The 15484-nt window shown below is 39.8% G+C and overlaps 1 protein-coding gene across 11 annotated transcripts in view; it reads right to left on the reverse strand.

Annotated features, from left to right (window-relative positions):
• Nucleotides 1–3200: 3200 nt before the first annotated feature.
• The window catches only part of abcc9 (ATP-binding cassette, sub-family C (CFTR/MRP), member 9), an 82818-nt gene continuing 70534 nt past the window's right edge, over nucleotides 3201–15484 (reverse strand). For 8 of the 11 annotated variants that reach the window (XR_003270174.1, XR_003270179.1, XR_003270176.1 and 5 more), the window contains 6 exons: nucleotides 14536–14644; nucleotides 7265–7368; nucleotides 7041–7174; nucleotides 6556–6618; nucleotides 5761–6051; nucleotides 5242–5304 (listed from right to left, as the gene is read on the reverse strand). Coding sequence is in view for 3 of the 11 variants with exons in the window: in XM_026147674.1 (XP_026003459.1) it covers nucleotides 5167–5304; nucleotides 6556–6618; nucleotides 7041–7174; nucleotides 7265–7368; nucleotides 14536–14644 (548 nt within the window). In the remaining 8 variants the exon portion in view is untranslated. Of the gene's footprint in view, nucleotides 5305–5760; nucleotides 6052–6555; nucleotides 6619–7040; nucleotides 7175–7264; nucleotides 7369–14535; nucleotides 14645–15484 lie in introns of all 11 variants that reach the window. The other 3 variants (XM_026147674.1, XM_026147673.1, XM_026147670.1) reach the window with 1 other exon arrangement.

The following is a 15484-nucleotide window of genomic DNA, read 5'->3' on the forward strand; positions in this document are numbered from 1 at the left end:
ACGTCACTCAAGAGCATTTTATTGTTATTACAAGTGTAAAAAAAGAAAGAAATCAGGCACACATAATAATAGCAGTTTAATATATATATATATATATATATATATATATATATATATATATATGTATGTTTAAACCCTTGGCTATACAGGCTACTACATACAGAATGTACATACAGAAAAAAATGACCATCTCCAAACTGATCTGTGAGAACGATGTCAGCATTTACGATGCTCTCTGTTAACAGTCAACTTCATGAAAGCAAGTAAAGCTCTCTGCATAGCTCCGACAATGAGTTACATGCAGTTCCCTTACATTTCCACCCGTTCGCTGTTTTTATGTACTTGTTTGTTCCCAGAAACTAAAACACACGTGAAACCTGTTCGAAAAGAGACATTCTTTGAGTGAAAAAACCTGTGCAAAGTGTAACGTGGAAAAATGGCACCACTGCTTTTTTGCTCTTGGTGTAAAATGTCAGCTTCGAAGACAAAAAGTGGTTTGGGGTGTGAGAGGATGAGTTTACAAGGCAGCCGTGTGCAGGTTCAGAACAGGAGCAGCATGGAAGCACAGCAAGGAAAACAAAGGATTTATGAGTGTGACGGTGGCCAAGAGCATAAAAAGTGCTACTGAACGAGGATCAAAGAACAGGAAGAGCACTCGATCGCTAACAGAGGAGACGGACGAGGACTTGGAAGAACTGCAGGGACAACAACAAAGACATTCAGTGTTACAGTTAAAGCTGTCAGGGGAAAGAAAAGTGCAGGCGAAGCTTGTGATCACCAAGTGTGACGGTAAACCTCACGTGTCATCTCGTTGTGTTATATTAAAACAACTTGTAAAATGAGAGAAATCACAAAGTTCAAAAGCTTAAGTGACAACTTCTTGAGATGAAACATGTAAGATATTTAAACAAGAAAAGGCGGAAAAATCATGTTTGGCATTCAACACTGTACAGTACAAAGTTTCAAATTTTAGTCCAAAAGCAAATTAAGTCTAATGAATATACAATAATATAAAGGGACAATAGCACCGCTCCCAGAAAGGTTAGAAAAGATATTCCAAAGAAATGCACTGAATGCTGAGCTGTAACTACATATTGTTGTGCACTGAAAATATCACCCAAAAGCTGAGACCTTGGCTCACGAGTATGATTTATTATCACTTAATTTGAGACCCGTAAGTGTTGGTCAGTCATTTTTATGTTTGAGAGCACAGGAGTGGCAGCGCAAATGGATTCACTGTGATGGCAATGAGCTGGTTTCCTTTGGGTAACATTTATATTTAAGACATTTTATTTTTATTTTTATTCAAAAAGCCTGCCTATTAATTAAATAGCCATTCATTGATATGCATGTTGCGTGTGTTTTTAACTACAGAAAGGGACGACTTCTGCTGTTTATATATGAAAACTTGCATTGTAGTGACAGTGATAAGGAATCTTGACTATCTCTATTATTTGAAACCAACAGAACCAAGAACCATCACTAAATTGCTTATTAAATCTCAAAATGATTAAAAACACAACAGTTCCCAAGCACATTATGAAGCGGTTCCATTTCCTGTCCCACTGCACAGTGAACACTGTCAGGCACGTTTCTGTGGCATTTTTCTATTATTGTACATTATCTTGTGATGATGAGAAGTTTTCTTTTATCTGGGAGATAACAGTCATAATTATGAGATACTGTCTCCCAAATATTTTTCTTTCAATGCAAAAGAAAGGACTCTGGCATCTCTGCTGTGTGTTTGATTCTTTGTCCACAAAACCCTCCAAGAGCATCAGAAGTCGGGCAGACAAACTTGGCTCACAGGTACATCTCCGGCCCCCAAAGGTTCTTATCTATGTCAGATATTGTGATGCCATTACATTGCCTAGCAACCACCTAGCAATGGACTAAAATAACATTTACACATGTACAACAGCTCACAACATCATCCTACAGTTTAAATTTCAGGAGACCTGATCCACACAAGTTGAATTATACATGCCGAGCGAGAAACCATCAATAAGCTTTTTTAGGATTTCAGTTAGCCAACATTACAACTTTTTTGTATAGATGAAAGAAATGATATATCAAATGTTCATTTTTCATTTTTAAAGGTGGCTTATGGTTATGAAGATGCATGTAAAATGCCTTCATAACTCTCCATGCAGAGACAAAGTGTCTACCTCTAACAGGATTTCCAGCAGAAAATGAACTCTCCTAGTTTAATGGACACTTTAAACAAAGCTCCATGAAAACATTAAATCTAAATCTACTACACAATGCATTGGACAGAAAACAAAAAGTGTTAGCTAGGACTTCCAAGGAGAATCCAATCCGTCTGATAAAAACAGTGAGTGTGTTAAAGTTTCATTATTTAAAAATAAAAATATATAAAAACATGTTGATATCAGCCCATCAAAGAGATGGAGCAGTTCCCATATGCAAAAGCTCTTTTATTTTACTATATGGACTCCTCTTTATGTTCACCTTGTGAATGCTAAATTTCACTCTCTAAAATTCACTCTCTCCTATGGGCTCTAATTTGGTTTCATCCGATTTATTACCAATGTTGCATTATTAATGTGCAAAATAGAGATTGATGTAGCTCTAAATTTCAGCCCCTAGAACTGATTATTAAGTTACTGCAAGTTACTGCTCTTCCTCAGTAAAAAAAAGAAAAGACATCACTGCCCTCTCAAACATCCATGAAGCATCTCTGGAGTTAACGGGAGGCATGCTGGGTATCTATTGTCCCAGAGGATAAAAAGTTCAGCAAAGCATGACCGCAGACAGACAGCAGGTTCACTGGCTGCAGGCCGAGCCGTGACACCTTACAGTGTTTGTACTAATGGAGGCATAGACGTACAACTGATAGAACAGGGAGGAAGGAGAAGTAGGCCAGAAATAGAGTATCCAGCCTTCACTTGGGAAACTGCTGTTGGTATTTTGTGACGTCTCATTTTTGGCATCTCGTGAAAAATGTCAACACATGTTCAGTCCAAGAACGGCCACAACAATCAGCTGTGTTATTTATCATTATAAATGCATTCTTAAACTGGTTAATAAAACCATATGATTCCATCAGCTTTGTCATTTCTATCAGTGTTACCTCTATGGCAGAACTTAAGGTCAAAAAGTAGAGTAGAATACAAAAGGGTTGATTTAAAATCCTTCCACTGCGTTATTCAGAAAAATAATGGCCAAAGAGCCAACAGTCATTTTTAAAAAGGATTTTAAATACATTTAAAAATTCTTCCATCATTATTATTGCATAATACAGGTGCCAGTCAGTATAAACAGAGGTGGTGCATGATCTAAAAAGTAACAAATATTTTACACAAGATAATTAAAGACTGTAAAAATTCTATTAATATGAAACAACACTTCTGTTCACTCTCCAACTATTAAATCTTTACATTTTACACTTTTCACAGCCTCAACACCTGAAATAAAATCTCAAAGCCATAATTTATATTTAATAAACTGTATGTATTTCCTACTGTCTACAAATCCCATGAAAAGACCAACAAACACAAGCCTCTGTCTTAATACTCTAACCTAAAAACCTTTCAAATCCATTTAAAACGGTGTAAAAAAATGTGTTAAAAAGAGGTAACAGTGCATTTGTTAAGGCAGGTAATCCATATTCGGTGCTCTCAGAGAGATTTTATATAAATATGGTAGTTATAACAATAATGATGTCATGGCTTTAGCATTATCTTGACATTTTATGGAGCCAAAAGCTATCAGCTAGTGCTTATTAGCTTGGTTAGAAAAGTGCATCCACAAGTTTAATCAAACATAGAAAAATCTGCTCATCAGATCCAAAAGGTGCCAAAGCCATAAACATGGGTGAGATGTCTAGTTCTAGTTCTAGTATTGCCTAACTTTAAACATATATGCAATTTAAATGGGTCGTATAGTCCTAGACACCTATCATATGGCCAACTTTGATAGTTTGATTCTTGGCTCATTTAGTCTGCATGTCAAAAGTGAGCGAGATGCTGAACTCCAAGTTGCCCCTGATTCATTTGTTTTGTCAATAGAATTGAAGATTTGCATTGGAAATGTTGACTTGTCTTGGCAAGTTGTGTCTTACTGCCAAAACCAACACGATTCAAAAGGAACAACTTTTACTTTGAAGGTGAACAGTCGTCATTTACCGTCTTCATCACATTCCTCACAGTTTCACTGCTGCACAACCTGCAACCGCAGCAATCTGATACAGACCAAAGCAACCACAGAGGTTTTCAGTGCAGCTCCGTACACCTCTTTCTGGCCGATTTTACCTAGCAACTGCAGGCAACCGATCTGAGATACATGTTTTTCATCAACATGTTCATTTCTTTTGTGAATTTAGACATTTTGACACAGGATCTGTGGAGATTTTTCGAAGCCAGCACCAAGTGGCCACAACTGCAGTTTTTAAGACTTACTTTTTTGTATTTGTGGTTGCATTATTTAGTATACATATTACATATTTTATAGTAGGTTTGGTCATTCGTGGGATTTACTGGCAATAAGAAATGAAATAACTTTGCTTTTTATCAGTTCTTTATTAACTATTAAGTGTTCTCACTATTCTTAGTCTTAGAGCACAGGAAATATATGCCTGGCTGCCCATTTTGATACTGTGAGCTTCACAAGCATTATATTTATTGCTTATTTTCTTGTTTAGATCTTGAGAAAAATTTGAAAGTCGGAAAAATAACTTTAGATTTTCTATGAGACAAGTGAGAAAATATATTCATTTGTAGTTTGCATTAGCCATTCATCACATATAAGATATATCTTTATTATTTCACTTTCCAGTCCAAATACTAGTAATGTTGTGGTTTGTGTAATTGGGTTTTCTTAAATTCAAACAAAATAAAAACGGGATGAACCAACCGATGGACTCATTGATTAGCAAGCCTACCCAAAGCACCTTCTTTTACTTCCTGACTTCTTTAGTACGACTTCTTAAACCCACTGACTGACAGCTGACCCTGTCTCCATTTGGTGAGTGCACAGGGAAGCTTCTCCTCGTAGAAACAGTATGTTACTGGCTTCCCTGCAGTGGGGTATTCTCTCAGAGGGCTGTTCACCTCAACAAGAAAGTAATTCAGGTAAAAAAAAAATACAAAAACAAAAAAACCCAAGAAACTGAGCAGGTTGTCAGCCGTTGGGTCCCGCGTGTTCCTACATGTCAGCTTTGACAAACGAAGCAAACATCCCGTCCTCCTGCTCCAAAAGCGTCTCAGGTTTGTCGTACTCCATGATGTTGCCCCGCTTCATCACAATGACCAGATCAGCTGTTAGGATGGTGTGGACACGGTGCTGGAGACACACAGGGACGACACAAAACACAAACATAATAAGTCTAAGTGAAATGTTTTGTTTTAAAAAAATTATAATATGTTTTAAGCTAGTTTTGTTGGATCAAATGAAGGATTTGGTAAGAATTTTATAGACTGATCAGCTGCTTTAAAAATTAAAATATGCGGACTCTTCACAGTTTTGGAGATGATGTTATTCTTTTTGGAAGAAATGGCCAAAGACCCATTTTATTGATACAGTCCAATTTTCCTGGAACCTGCTGAATGAGATGAATGTAAAGCATCTGAACCAGTCAGCTACTAAAAATACAAATTCAGGTTTAATTCTAACTGAATCCCTTCTCAATTTTTAGTTTGAAGGACAAACAATGTCACAACACTGAAGACTGTCGTCAAATTTGCACTGCATCCACAAGGAATATCTTTAAAAGAGCATGCAGTATTTTCTTGTACCAACCAGGCTGTCAGTGGCAGTAAAGCTTCAGCAGACCCAGAGTCAGACGTCAGCTGTGGCTCAGCCAGGAAAAGAAACAGAAACAGGCAGGAAAATGGAAGAAAACAGGAGAGACCGAGAGTCAGCTGAGCCAAAGTGGTCTGTGTTGATCCGGGTCTACTTGTGAGTCCTCACTAGCACACTGAAGAGGCTCTCCTCCTGTGCTAGCAGGTTGGGACCAGAGTCACTTTCCACCAAGATCCCTGAGGAGAAGACCAACACCTGCTCGGCATCCAAGATAGAGGACACACGATGCTGGTGGCAGGACAAAGGGAGATGAAGGAGGACAACAGAAAATGTAGTAGATGTAGTAAAAAAGAAAAAGTGAGAAAACAAAAAAGAAAAGGAAGGAGGTGGGGGGGGGGGGGGGGGATTTGGGGAAAAAGTAGAAGGAGACAACAGATGGAAAAAGAAAGGAAAGAAAATCAGAGCAGGATAAGACAGCAACACAAAGAGACAAAAGTCAGAAAAAAGGGAAGCATATAAATAAAAGAACCGGACAAGAGGACTGAATTTAAGTCACTAAATCCATAAGGAACTATGTGTTACAAACTGTTTATGTGTGGGAAAGGCCATTAATAAAAGGCACAGATAAAGGAAACATCTGTGGGGTAAATAATTTAATGATAGATGAACATAGAGCTCAGTGCAAAGAGAGCCACATATCTGCATCTATCTGTACAAACCTCAGCTGACCTCAGCAGTTTTTTTTTTTGCCTCATTAGTAACAACAACAGGATAAAAGACTGAAGGACTTACTGCGATTGTTACGACTGTTCTGTCTGCAAACGCCGTCATCACGACTTTCTGTAAGATGTTCTCCTGCAAGACAGAAAGACGAAACAGAGAATAGAAACCATATCGTCAGGTGAGGAAGTGGTGAGCTGCTGTAAACGTGATCCAAAGTAGAGCGAGGCTAAAATGGGGCTGTCGCGATGCAAACTGCTTTGCAACCCACCTCCAGTCCAGTTATATGTATTTCAAGCTGTTTATGATGTCATGTCTCTCTTTACTGATGCCTTAGAAATAACCTGTTTTAACTAAAATTCTTTCATTCGTTCATTTTCTTTGCTTGCCTTGTTCATTTTTTGCTTCCTTCTCTAGTATTTTTGGGACAACTGGGGTTACATAAGTAAAATGAAACTGGCTGATGATAACATTTAATTACTATCCCACAAATATATCTCTATTAAGGAAAAAGCTTCTGTACATGATTGCACGAGATGCCATGAATAAGCACACACCGTAGCCATGTCTATAGATGCTGTGGCTTCATCCATGATGAAGATGCTGCTCTTTCTGACGAAAGCTCTAGCCAAACAGAAGAGCTGCCGCTGCCCAACGCTGAAGTTCTCTCCTCCTTCTGTCACGACAGCGTCTAAACACAAACACATCGATCAAGTACTCTACTTCAAAACCGACTGTTGGTGCAATAAGCTGCATTCTTTCTCGAGTTAAGTTTGCGCACCTAGTCCTCCAGGCAAAGCTTTCACCATGTTCTTAAGCTGTGCGATCTCTAGGGCCTCCCACAGTCGATCGTCAGTGCACATCTTCTCTGGATCAAGATTAAACCTGCAACAAGTAAACATCATTAACACAAAAAAAGCATATTTCTACCTCTCATGGACTGACCATAGATTTAATACACCACCTGCAGAGGCTGATAAAGACAGTGATGGACCCAAGACCAACAAAGACATCACAAATCACGAATGTGAACTGTTTCAGCAACTTTTACTGTCTTTTTAGTCTTGGGCAGCCAGGAAGGAAAGTGAGTCCTTTAAATGAATAAAAATGCCAAAAACACATCGAATGACTGATCAGCACAACACTTGCACGTTATGCACTTTTGCTGCCATTTCTATAGAGAGTCTAATGTCATGAAAAGAAGAAAATGAAGAAGAAACATTCGGGAGCATGAATGGCTTGCTTGCTGGCCTAAGCTTTGCCTAATCCCTGTTTTGTTTAAATGAATTATATTTAATCTTATTTCATAGTGAGGACAACTGGCAGAAACTGATCCAAAGAATTCAGCCTCGGTCCAGTCAGTCTTTTGCCCAAATTACATCCAACATCATCCTCTTCTTTGGATGTTTCTGCCTTCTGTTCTGTTCTCTGTCAGGATGATCCCACACTGCTTGGGGATCTGGGAAGGCCGATCCATGACTGATAGTGTTCCACTGTGTGTTTTTCTATCCAGGTATTATTTTACTGCATTAAGAGTGTGTTTGGGATCGCTGTCACACTGAAAAAAATAAAGCTCTTGCCAATCAGATGCTCCCAACACCACTGACCTGTAGTCGTGTTTCTTACAGATAATCCTTTCAGAAACTGCTCATCTGCTGCTTGACCTTCTAGTTCTTCTTCTGTCCCCAAATGTTTGAAAGACACATAGCACACCATGCCAAGATGAGAAAAATATCTATAAAAATATTTTATAGATTCAACTAAAGAAATGGCCCACGCGATGTGTTTTAGTGACAGGCTGTTAGTAACAAAGTGCCTAAACATAAATGTAAATTGGTTCTTTGCTAAGTTGTCTGGTACAGTGGGGCAAAAAAGTATTTAGTCAGCCACCGATTGTGCAAGTTCCCCCACCTAAAATGATGACAGAGGTCAGTAATTTGCACCAGAGGTACACTTCAACTGTGAGAGACAGAATGTGAAAAAAAAAATCCATGAATCCACATGGTAGGATTTGTAAAGAATTTATTCGTAAATCAGGGTGGAAAATAAGTATTTGGTCAATAACAAAAATACAACTCAATACTTTGTAACATAACCTTTGTTGGCAATAACAGAGGTCAAACGTTTACTATAGGTCTTTACCAGGTTTGCACACACAGTAGCTGGTATTTTGGCCCATTCCTCCATGCAGATCTTCTCGAGAGCAGTGATGTTTTGGGGCTGTCGCCGAGCAACACGGACTTTCAACTCCCGCCACAGATTTTCTATGGGGTTGAGGTCTGGAGACTGGCTAGGCCACTCCAGGACTTTCAAATGCTTCTTACGGAGCCACTCCTTTGTTGCCCGGGCGGTGTGTTTTGGATCATTGTCATGTTGGAAGACCCAGCCTCGTTTCATCTTCAAAGTTCTCACTGATGGAAGGAGGTTTTGGCTCAAAATCTCACGATACATGGCCCCATTCATTCTGTCCTTAACACGGATCAGTCACCCTGTCCCCTTGGCAGAAAAACAGCCCCATAGCATGATGTTTCCACCCCCATGCTTCACAGTAGGTATGGTGTTCTTGGGATGCAACTCAGTATTCTTCGTCCTCCAAACACGACGAGTTGAGCTTATACCAAAAAGTTCTACTTTGGTTTCATCTGACCACATGACATTCTCCCAATCCTCTGCTGTATCATCCATGTGCTCTCTGGCAAACTTCAGACGGGCCTGGACATGCACTGGCTTCAGCAGCGGAACACGTCTGGCACTGCGGGATTTGATTCCCTGCCGTTGTAGTGTGTTACTGATGGTGACCTTTGTTACTTTGGTCCCAGCTCTCTGCAGGTCATTCACCAGGTCCCCCCGTGTGGTTCTGGGATCTTTGCCGTTCTCATGATCATTTTGACCCCACGGGATGAGATCTTGCGTGGAGCCCCAGATCGTGGGAGATTATCAGTGGTCTTGTATGTCTTCCATTTTCTGATGATTGCTCCCACAGTTGATTTTTTCACACCAAGCTGCTTGCCTATTGTAGATTCACTCTTCCCAGTCTGGTGCAGGTCTACAATACTTTTCCTGGTGTCCTTCGAAAGCTCTTTGGTCTTGGCCATGGCGGAGTTTGGAGTCTGACTGTTTGAGGCTGTGGACAGGTGTCTTTTATACAGATGATGAGTTCAAACAGGTGCCATTCATACAGGTAACGAGTGGGGGACAGAAAAGCTTCTTACAGAAGACGTTACAGGTCTGTGAGAGCCAGAGATTTTCCATGTTTGAGGTGACCAAATACTTATTTTCCACTCTAATTTACGAATAAATTCTTTACAAATCCTACCATGTGAATTCATGGATTTTTTTTTCACATTCTGTCTCTCACAGTTGAAGTGTACCTCTGGTGCAAATTACTGACCTCTGTCATCATTTTAAGTGGGGGAACTTGCACAATCGGTGGCTGACTAAATACTTTTTTGCCCCACTGTATGTGTAGACACAACACTGGTTCATCCCTTCAGTTAGGTGTCTTTTATGTTTCAATGACTAATTGTTCAGTCCAAAAAACCCCAAAATGTTTCTCTGAAAATGATCAGGTACAAGGACTGGATTCAAAATGAGTAAAAAAGCAGCCAATGGCTAAAGAAAAGCTTTGGAAGACCTTCAGAAACACAATTTGTTATGTACATTCAGCTTCACCTTCCGCATTTTAACATCTTGCATGAATATACGGATGCACAAGCTGCCATAATGTTCCATATAACTCTCAAATGATCTTTTAGTCTTGCAGTAGACAGATCACATGTGTGTGCATTTTAAAATGTGATGAACAAAATGTGCATTTGGTGGACGCTACAGCTGATGGATCATTTCTTGGCTGCACTCTGAGCACAAAATATTCCAATTATCTAAACAGGACGAAGCAAAAATATTACTGACCTTTTCTAGATAGATGGAAAATGGAAATTTAACTTAAGACCCACTTAGTTAAATATGCCAAACAAGCAAAAGACGTCCTTGGATGACATCAGTGTTGTCAAAAGACCACAAAAGAAGTCATCCTTTTATGTCTAAATCTGGCTGAAAAGTGAAAAGTAAAAAAGGATTTTTTTTTCAGGCTGCTCATTACTTGGAGTAAATCTAATGTCAGCCATTCAGCAATAGCATAATGAGCAGTTTTCTGTTGATTATAACACCAAAAAATGTTTAACTGGTACAGCAATCAAGCTGAAAACTGAGTTAAATTTGGCTCTAAAGTGAAGGTTAGTACTCGTCTACTCTTCATACTGCTTGTTTAAAAAAATTCAAAAACATCTTCATATTTTTATACATTCAATTGACAGCCACATAAATCATAAGTCAAGTTGACACTGTTGACACAAGTTGAATTGTCAGGCGCATGTCTTCAACAGGTTTTTGCAGAGTGGGCTGCAAGTTTGGAAGTTCGGGCCAAACAGGAAAAAGAAAGCAAACAAAGCGGTTTTAAATGATCATTGTTAAGATAAATAGAAGTAAAAGGCACTGAGTTCTAATGTTAAATAAGGAGAGACGAGGAGAGAAGGAGAAAATGGTAAAAAAGAAATAATTAAAAAGAAAGCTGTTCTGTTTATCCTTGTTTTGTGAGATGTTTATACTTAAATCTATGTTTATGAGCATTAAGCTCATAAACATAGATTTAAATAATGACATCGGCACATGTACAAGCAATCCCTGTGGGCCAAAAGCTCAATTTCAGGCATCTGTTTTTACTCTTGTCTCTGTATGCTGTTTTAGAGAGCTGACATCCCTAACATGGTCATCTTGGACATGGAAGCCACGCCCACCTCCCGGTTAAACCTTCTGCTTAAGAGGGGCAGCCAATAAAAAAAAGTTACTGGGGTAAACTGAGGAACATAGGAACTAAAATCACTCATTTCAGACCGGAAATGAACTGAGAGGCTGTGAACAGCCAATAGAAGATTATTATTTGAAAATGTGAATCTAGTAGAGTCCAAGATCAAAAATAAGGGGCGTGTAGATAAACAGAATAGGTCCTGTTTGCATTTAAGAAGGTTAAAGGGTTAATATAACAATTAATTCCATGTTTGTTTTAAAACTGTGGCATTTCAAATAATTATAAATAATGCATTCATTACTACTTCTGTGTGTGTGTGTGTGTGTGTGTGTGTGTGTGTGTGTGTGTGTGTGTGTGTGTGTGTGTGTGTGTGTGTGTGAGAGCCGAACTGTGTGAGAGCATCTATGATAACAGTGTGAAGCAGTCACTGCCGACCATTCACCTCAGGCTTACGTTCACATAAACAAGAGCTGCTGAAAATGCCAAAACACAGACACACACTCACCGTCTCCCACTTTCACATACAATTATCTGGAGCAGCATATCTGTCCAAACAAACAGCACATGCACTTTGTCTTTTATAACAAACAGAGTAACTTTATCATCTGGTAACACAAACACACAGAGGCTGCGAGTGTGTACGCACAAAACGGCGCTGAGTCCTTCATCTCTCCAGCGACCTCCTCGGTACGTGACGTCTGTGACAAAAGTCAGATTAGGTCCCGGCCAGACTTCCCACTGCGTTCTCAACCGCTAACCCCACAGCTGGGACTTTGTGTCGTCATGTGACAAACATCTTTCGGGACAGAACTCAGACTACGATTTGGCAAAGAGGGTTTTTTTTCTCTCTTTCTGGTTAAGAGCTCACAATGAGGCGAATCCGGGTTTTCCAAATCTGAGCGTAGTTAATCAAGCAGCGTGACACTCAGCTATGGAGGCTTAAAAGAGCCAGTGCTCTGATGGCATGTTTAGATTCTGGTCCACTAACGTTTGTGGCAAACATCAGTGTTTCTGCATCAGACGAGAACAGGACACCCCCTAAACCGTCTGTGTAGATTTTTTTTAGTTTTTCAACTGTAATTTCAAGCCAGACAAACTCCTTCCACTGTTTCTGGTATCAATTTTCATCATCACAGTTTCTAAGAGTTGGACAAACATAACAGACGCGATATGCACTTGCTCTTGTGCATCTGCCGTGCATGCTGGATCAAATCTAGTGTGTCAAAACAGCCTCACTTAATTTCATCCTGGGCAAGTGGAGGCATGTGCACAGAGGTATATCTGGTGAGTGGAGCAGGTGCTGAGCCAAGGTTGTGTGGAAAAAACACAAATTCATGACAGCACAATGGAGTGCACCACGGTTCGGTTGTTTCCAGTAAAAGTTCTCCCTCAAACTCTGGATGTTTCAGTTGACTTTACTGTGATGTCAAGCGTTCTGGTTTTTTAAACTGCAGGGCGATAGCCAGCAGTCACACGGTCCAATCTGCGGTAAACAGCAGAGCACACGGCTCACCTGGTCATAACTGGACTCCTAGGAACAAATTTGCAGGAAGCCATTTGGACGTAGACAAGAAATTTAAAGATTTGAATCTGGTATTTTTCTTTTATGGGCTGATTGAGGAAACTTTTTGATCATATCTAACGTTTCCCAAAATTATTCATCTAAATGCCCCCACATTAACAGGTTTATAGGAACAAGCAAGTATTAACCACAAACCCACAAAAAAAACACAAAAGACTACAGCGAGTACAAACAATGGACCATCATGGTCCCCGTGTAGTCTAGGTGTGGACCTGCCTCTCTGCTAGTGTATGAAATGAAGTGGTGGGTGTGGCTTCTAGAAGTCCTGGCCTGGCACACCTGCTACTCATCACCAATCAACGTCATATTTAAGCTGGGTCTCGAGCCTTGGGTGATGCCTGACTGTTCTCCCCCAGTACAGTTAGAATTGCTGAGGCTGTTTGAAATACCAAGCTGATCGTGACTACTTTGCTCATACTCACTGTTTGATCTTCTCTCTGAGCTAGAAGCCAGACACCTGAAAGGCAAGTCAGACCCCCACCAAGCCCACCCAATTAAGTGTATTCATGTTTTGTTCCTTGAAAACTGAAGAGGAGAGGTGTTAATTTCGAGAGACAAACAGTTCGAATCCCTGCCCTAAAAAAACAGGATTACTTACCTGAAGTTCCTTATATTCCAGATGGAATTAATCACAGCTGGATTTAGCTGAAGACTGTTTAGTTTTTAACCCTTTGACTGTGTCATGTGCTTGAGTCCTGAGTGTGAACCTTAACATCCAAGACTAAAAAGCGAAGCCAACATGAAAATGTCTTAAATCTGGATTATTTTTTATGGCCACAAGGGGGCGACTTTTGTGGCTGCCAAGAGGTTTGCACAGCTCTAAATCGGCTGACAGATTCCCAGATATTTATCCCCAGATGCCACATTGGAGGTGGTCCTGAAGGTCATACACTCACTATTAATCATGTGGTTCATCACATGTGTGCTATTGATGTCAAGGAGCAGGTGGGGTTGGATTACCTGGGAAGAGATCTCAAGACTAGTGTTGCTGCTGCTGTTCAACAACAGATGTTCGCAGTGGACATAGATGGCCTCCTTTACTTGTCTCTGACACCATCTGTCTAGTCTGTCCAATATGTGAGTGCTGGCAGCCTCAAAAGAGTGACAATTTATCTTTTACATGCAGGTGCACAGCTTAGTCTCGTCCCAGTGGGGTTGGCTCTCCTAAATTGTGCCGTGCATTTGTGGAGTGTTGGTTTGGTTTCTGCATTTGGTTTGTCGAGTTTCTGTTTGGGTGATTAGTCCTTGTGATAAACCATTTCTGATGTGCATCGCAACATTTTTTGTGTATATAAGAAACTTTTTAGAGAACCAAACAACAGTCAAAGTTTCTGTTCACCTTTAGCAGATAACTACTGGTTCAAATCTTGGAGATTTGAATTAAAGCTCTGTAAACAAATCTTATTCAGATTTTGTTGATGTTAACCTTTGCTGTTACCTCTCTTTACCTTTTAGGTAACCGATTTGGAAGTACGGACCACAGAGAGCACAAATTATAGTTCTGATTGGTAACACAAGAATAAAATTATAAACAGCAATCTCTGGGAAGGAAAACATGGCGAGGAACCAGATCCTAAGGCTTTACATAATAAGTCTTCAAAAAGATTTTTTAAAAAAGAATATAGTCAAGTTCTCTGTAGGCATGTTAATCACGAGTGTTTACCTTATTGATCCACTAAATAAGACAGGGTCCTGGAGGATGATCGAAAGTCGAGACCTGAGAGTCTGTAGAGGAAGCTTACAGATGTCAATCCCATCTATGATGATCTTTCCTGCAAATAAGCAAAACACTGTGTTCACATTCCAGGTAGTTTTACAGCCACCAACACTCCTCTCATAACAGAAAAATAACAGTTAAATTATCCAGTACAGCTTTCTTCTGAACTTTCTATATCTACAGCTCATGAAGTTCATTTATAGTGGCACTTGAGGCGTCCTGTTCTCACTGCGACCTTCTCCTGAATACTACCAAAAAACACCCATTCTGCATCAGCTGCAGGAATAGAGTTCAAGCTGCTTTTCCTTCTGTTTAATCTGGAAATCTCACGGCTGCATTATAAGACAAATCACCAAAGCTTGGTGACATCACACCTGCTGGTGTGATGTCACTTTTCCCATGGGCCTCTCACCAGGAGGATGACATCAGCCAGTATAAACTAACTGTTAAGCATCAGTTCACTTAATCAAGTACAATTTATTTTAATCTTTATTTATATTTTTGGCAGCCAGAGTTGGCACCTCGTTTTATGCCACAGTGAAACATAGATGCATTTTGCTAATCAACTAATAGTTAATAACTCATGTTTACCCATCGGCTCAAACATTGTAGTTTCTGTCTTACAAAAATGACATAATTAAAAATCAGTAGACCAGGTGATGTCTCTTACTCAATATTTTATGTTAAAGATGCACTATGGAAAAACGTTGCTGCACAACCGCAGCACGGAAAAATGATTGGGATGTTTACAGTGAATGTGCAACGTTGTTGCTTTGAAATGGCTGTTGAGGTCTGCAGCCATCAGTCAGTTACCATCTTTAAACTGACTTTGCTGCATCAAGGTGGTGATAAAGCAGTAATAAATCAGTCAGTATGCCATCAGTTCCCCATCAGC

The sequence above is a fragment of the Astatotilapia calliptera genome, chromosome 17 (genome assembly GCF_900246225.1).
Source record: "Astatotilapia calliptera chromosome 17, fAstCal1.2, whole genome shotgun sequence".
NCBI classification, from domain to species: Eukaryota; Metazoa; Chordata; class Actinopteri; order Cichliformes; family Cichlidae; genus Astatotilapia; species Astatotilapia calliptera.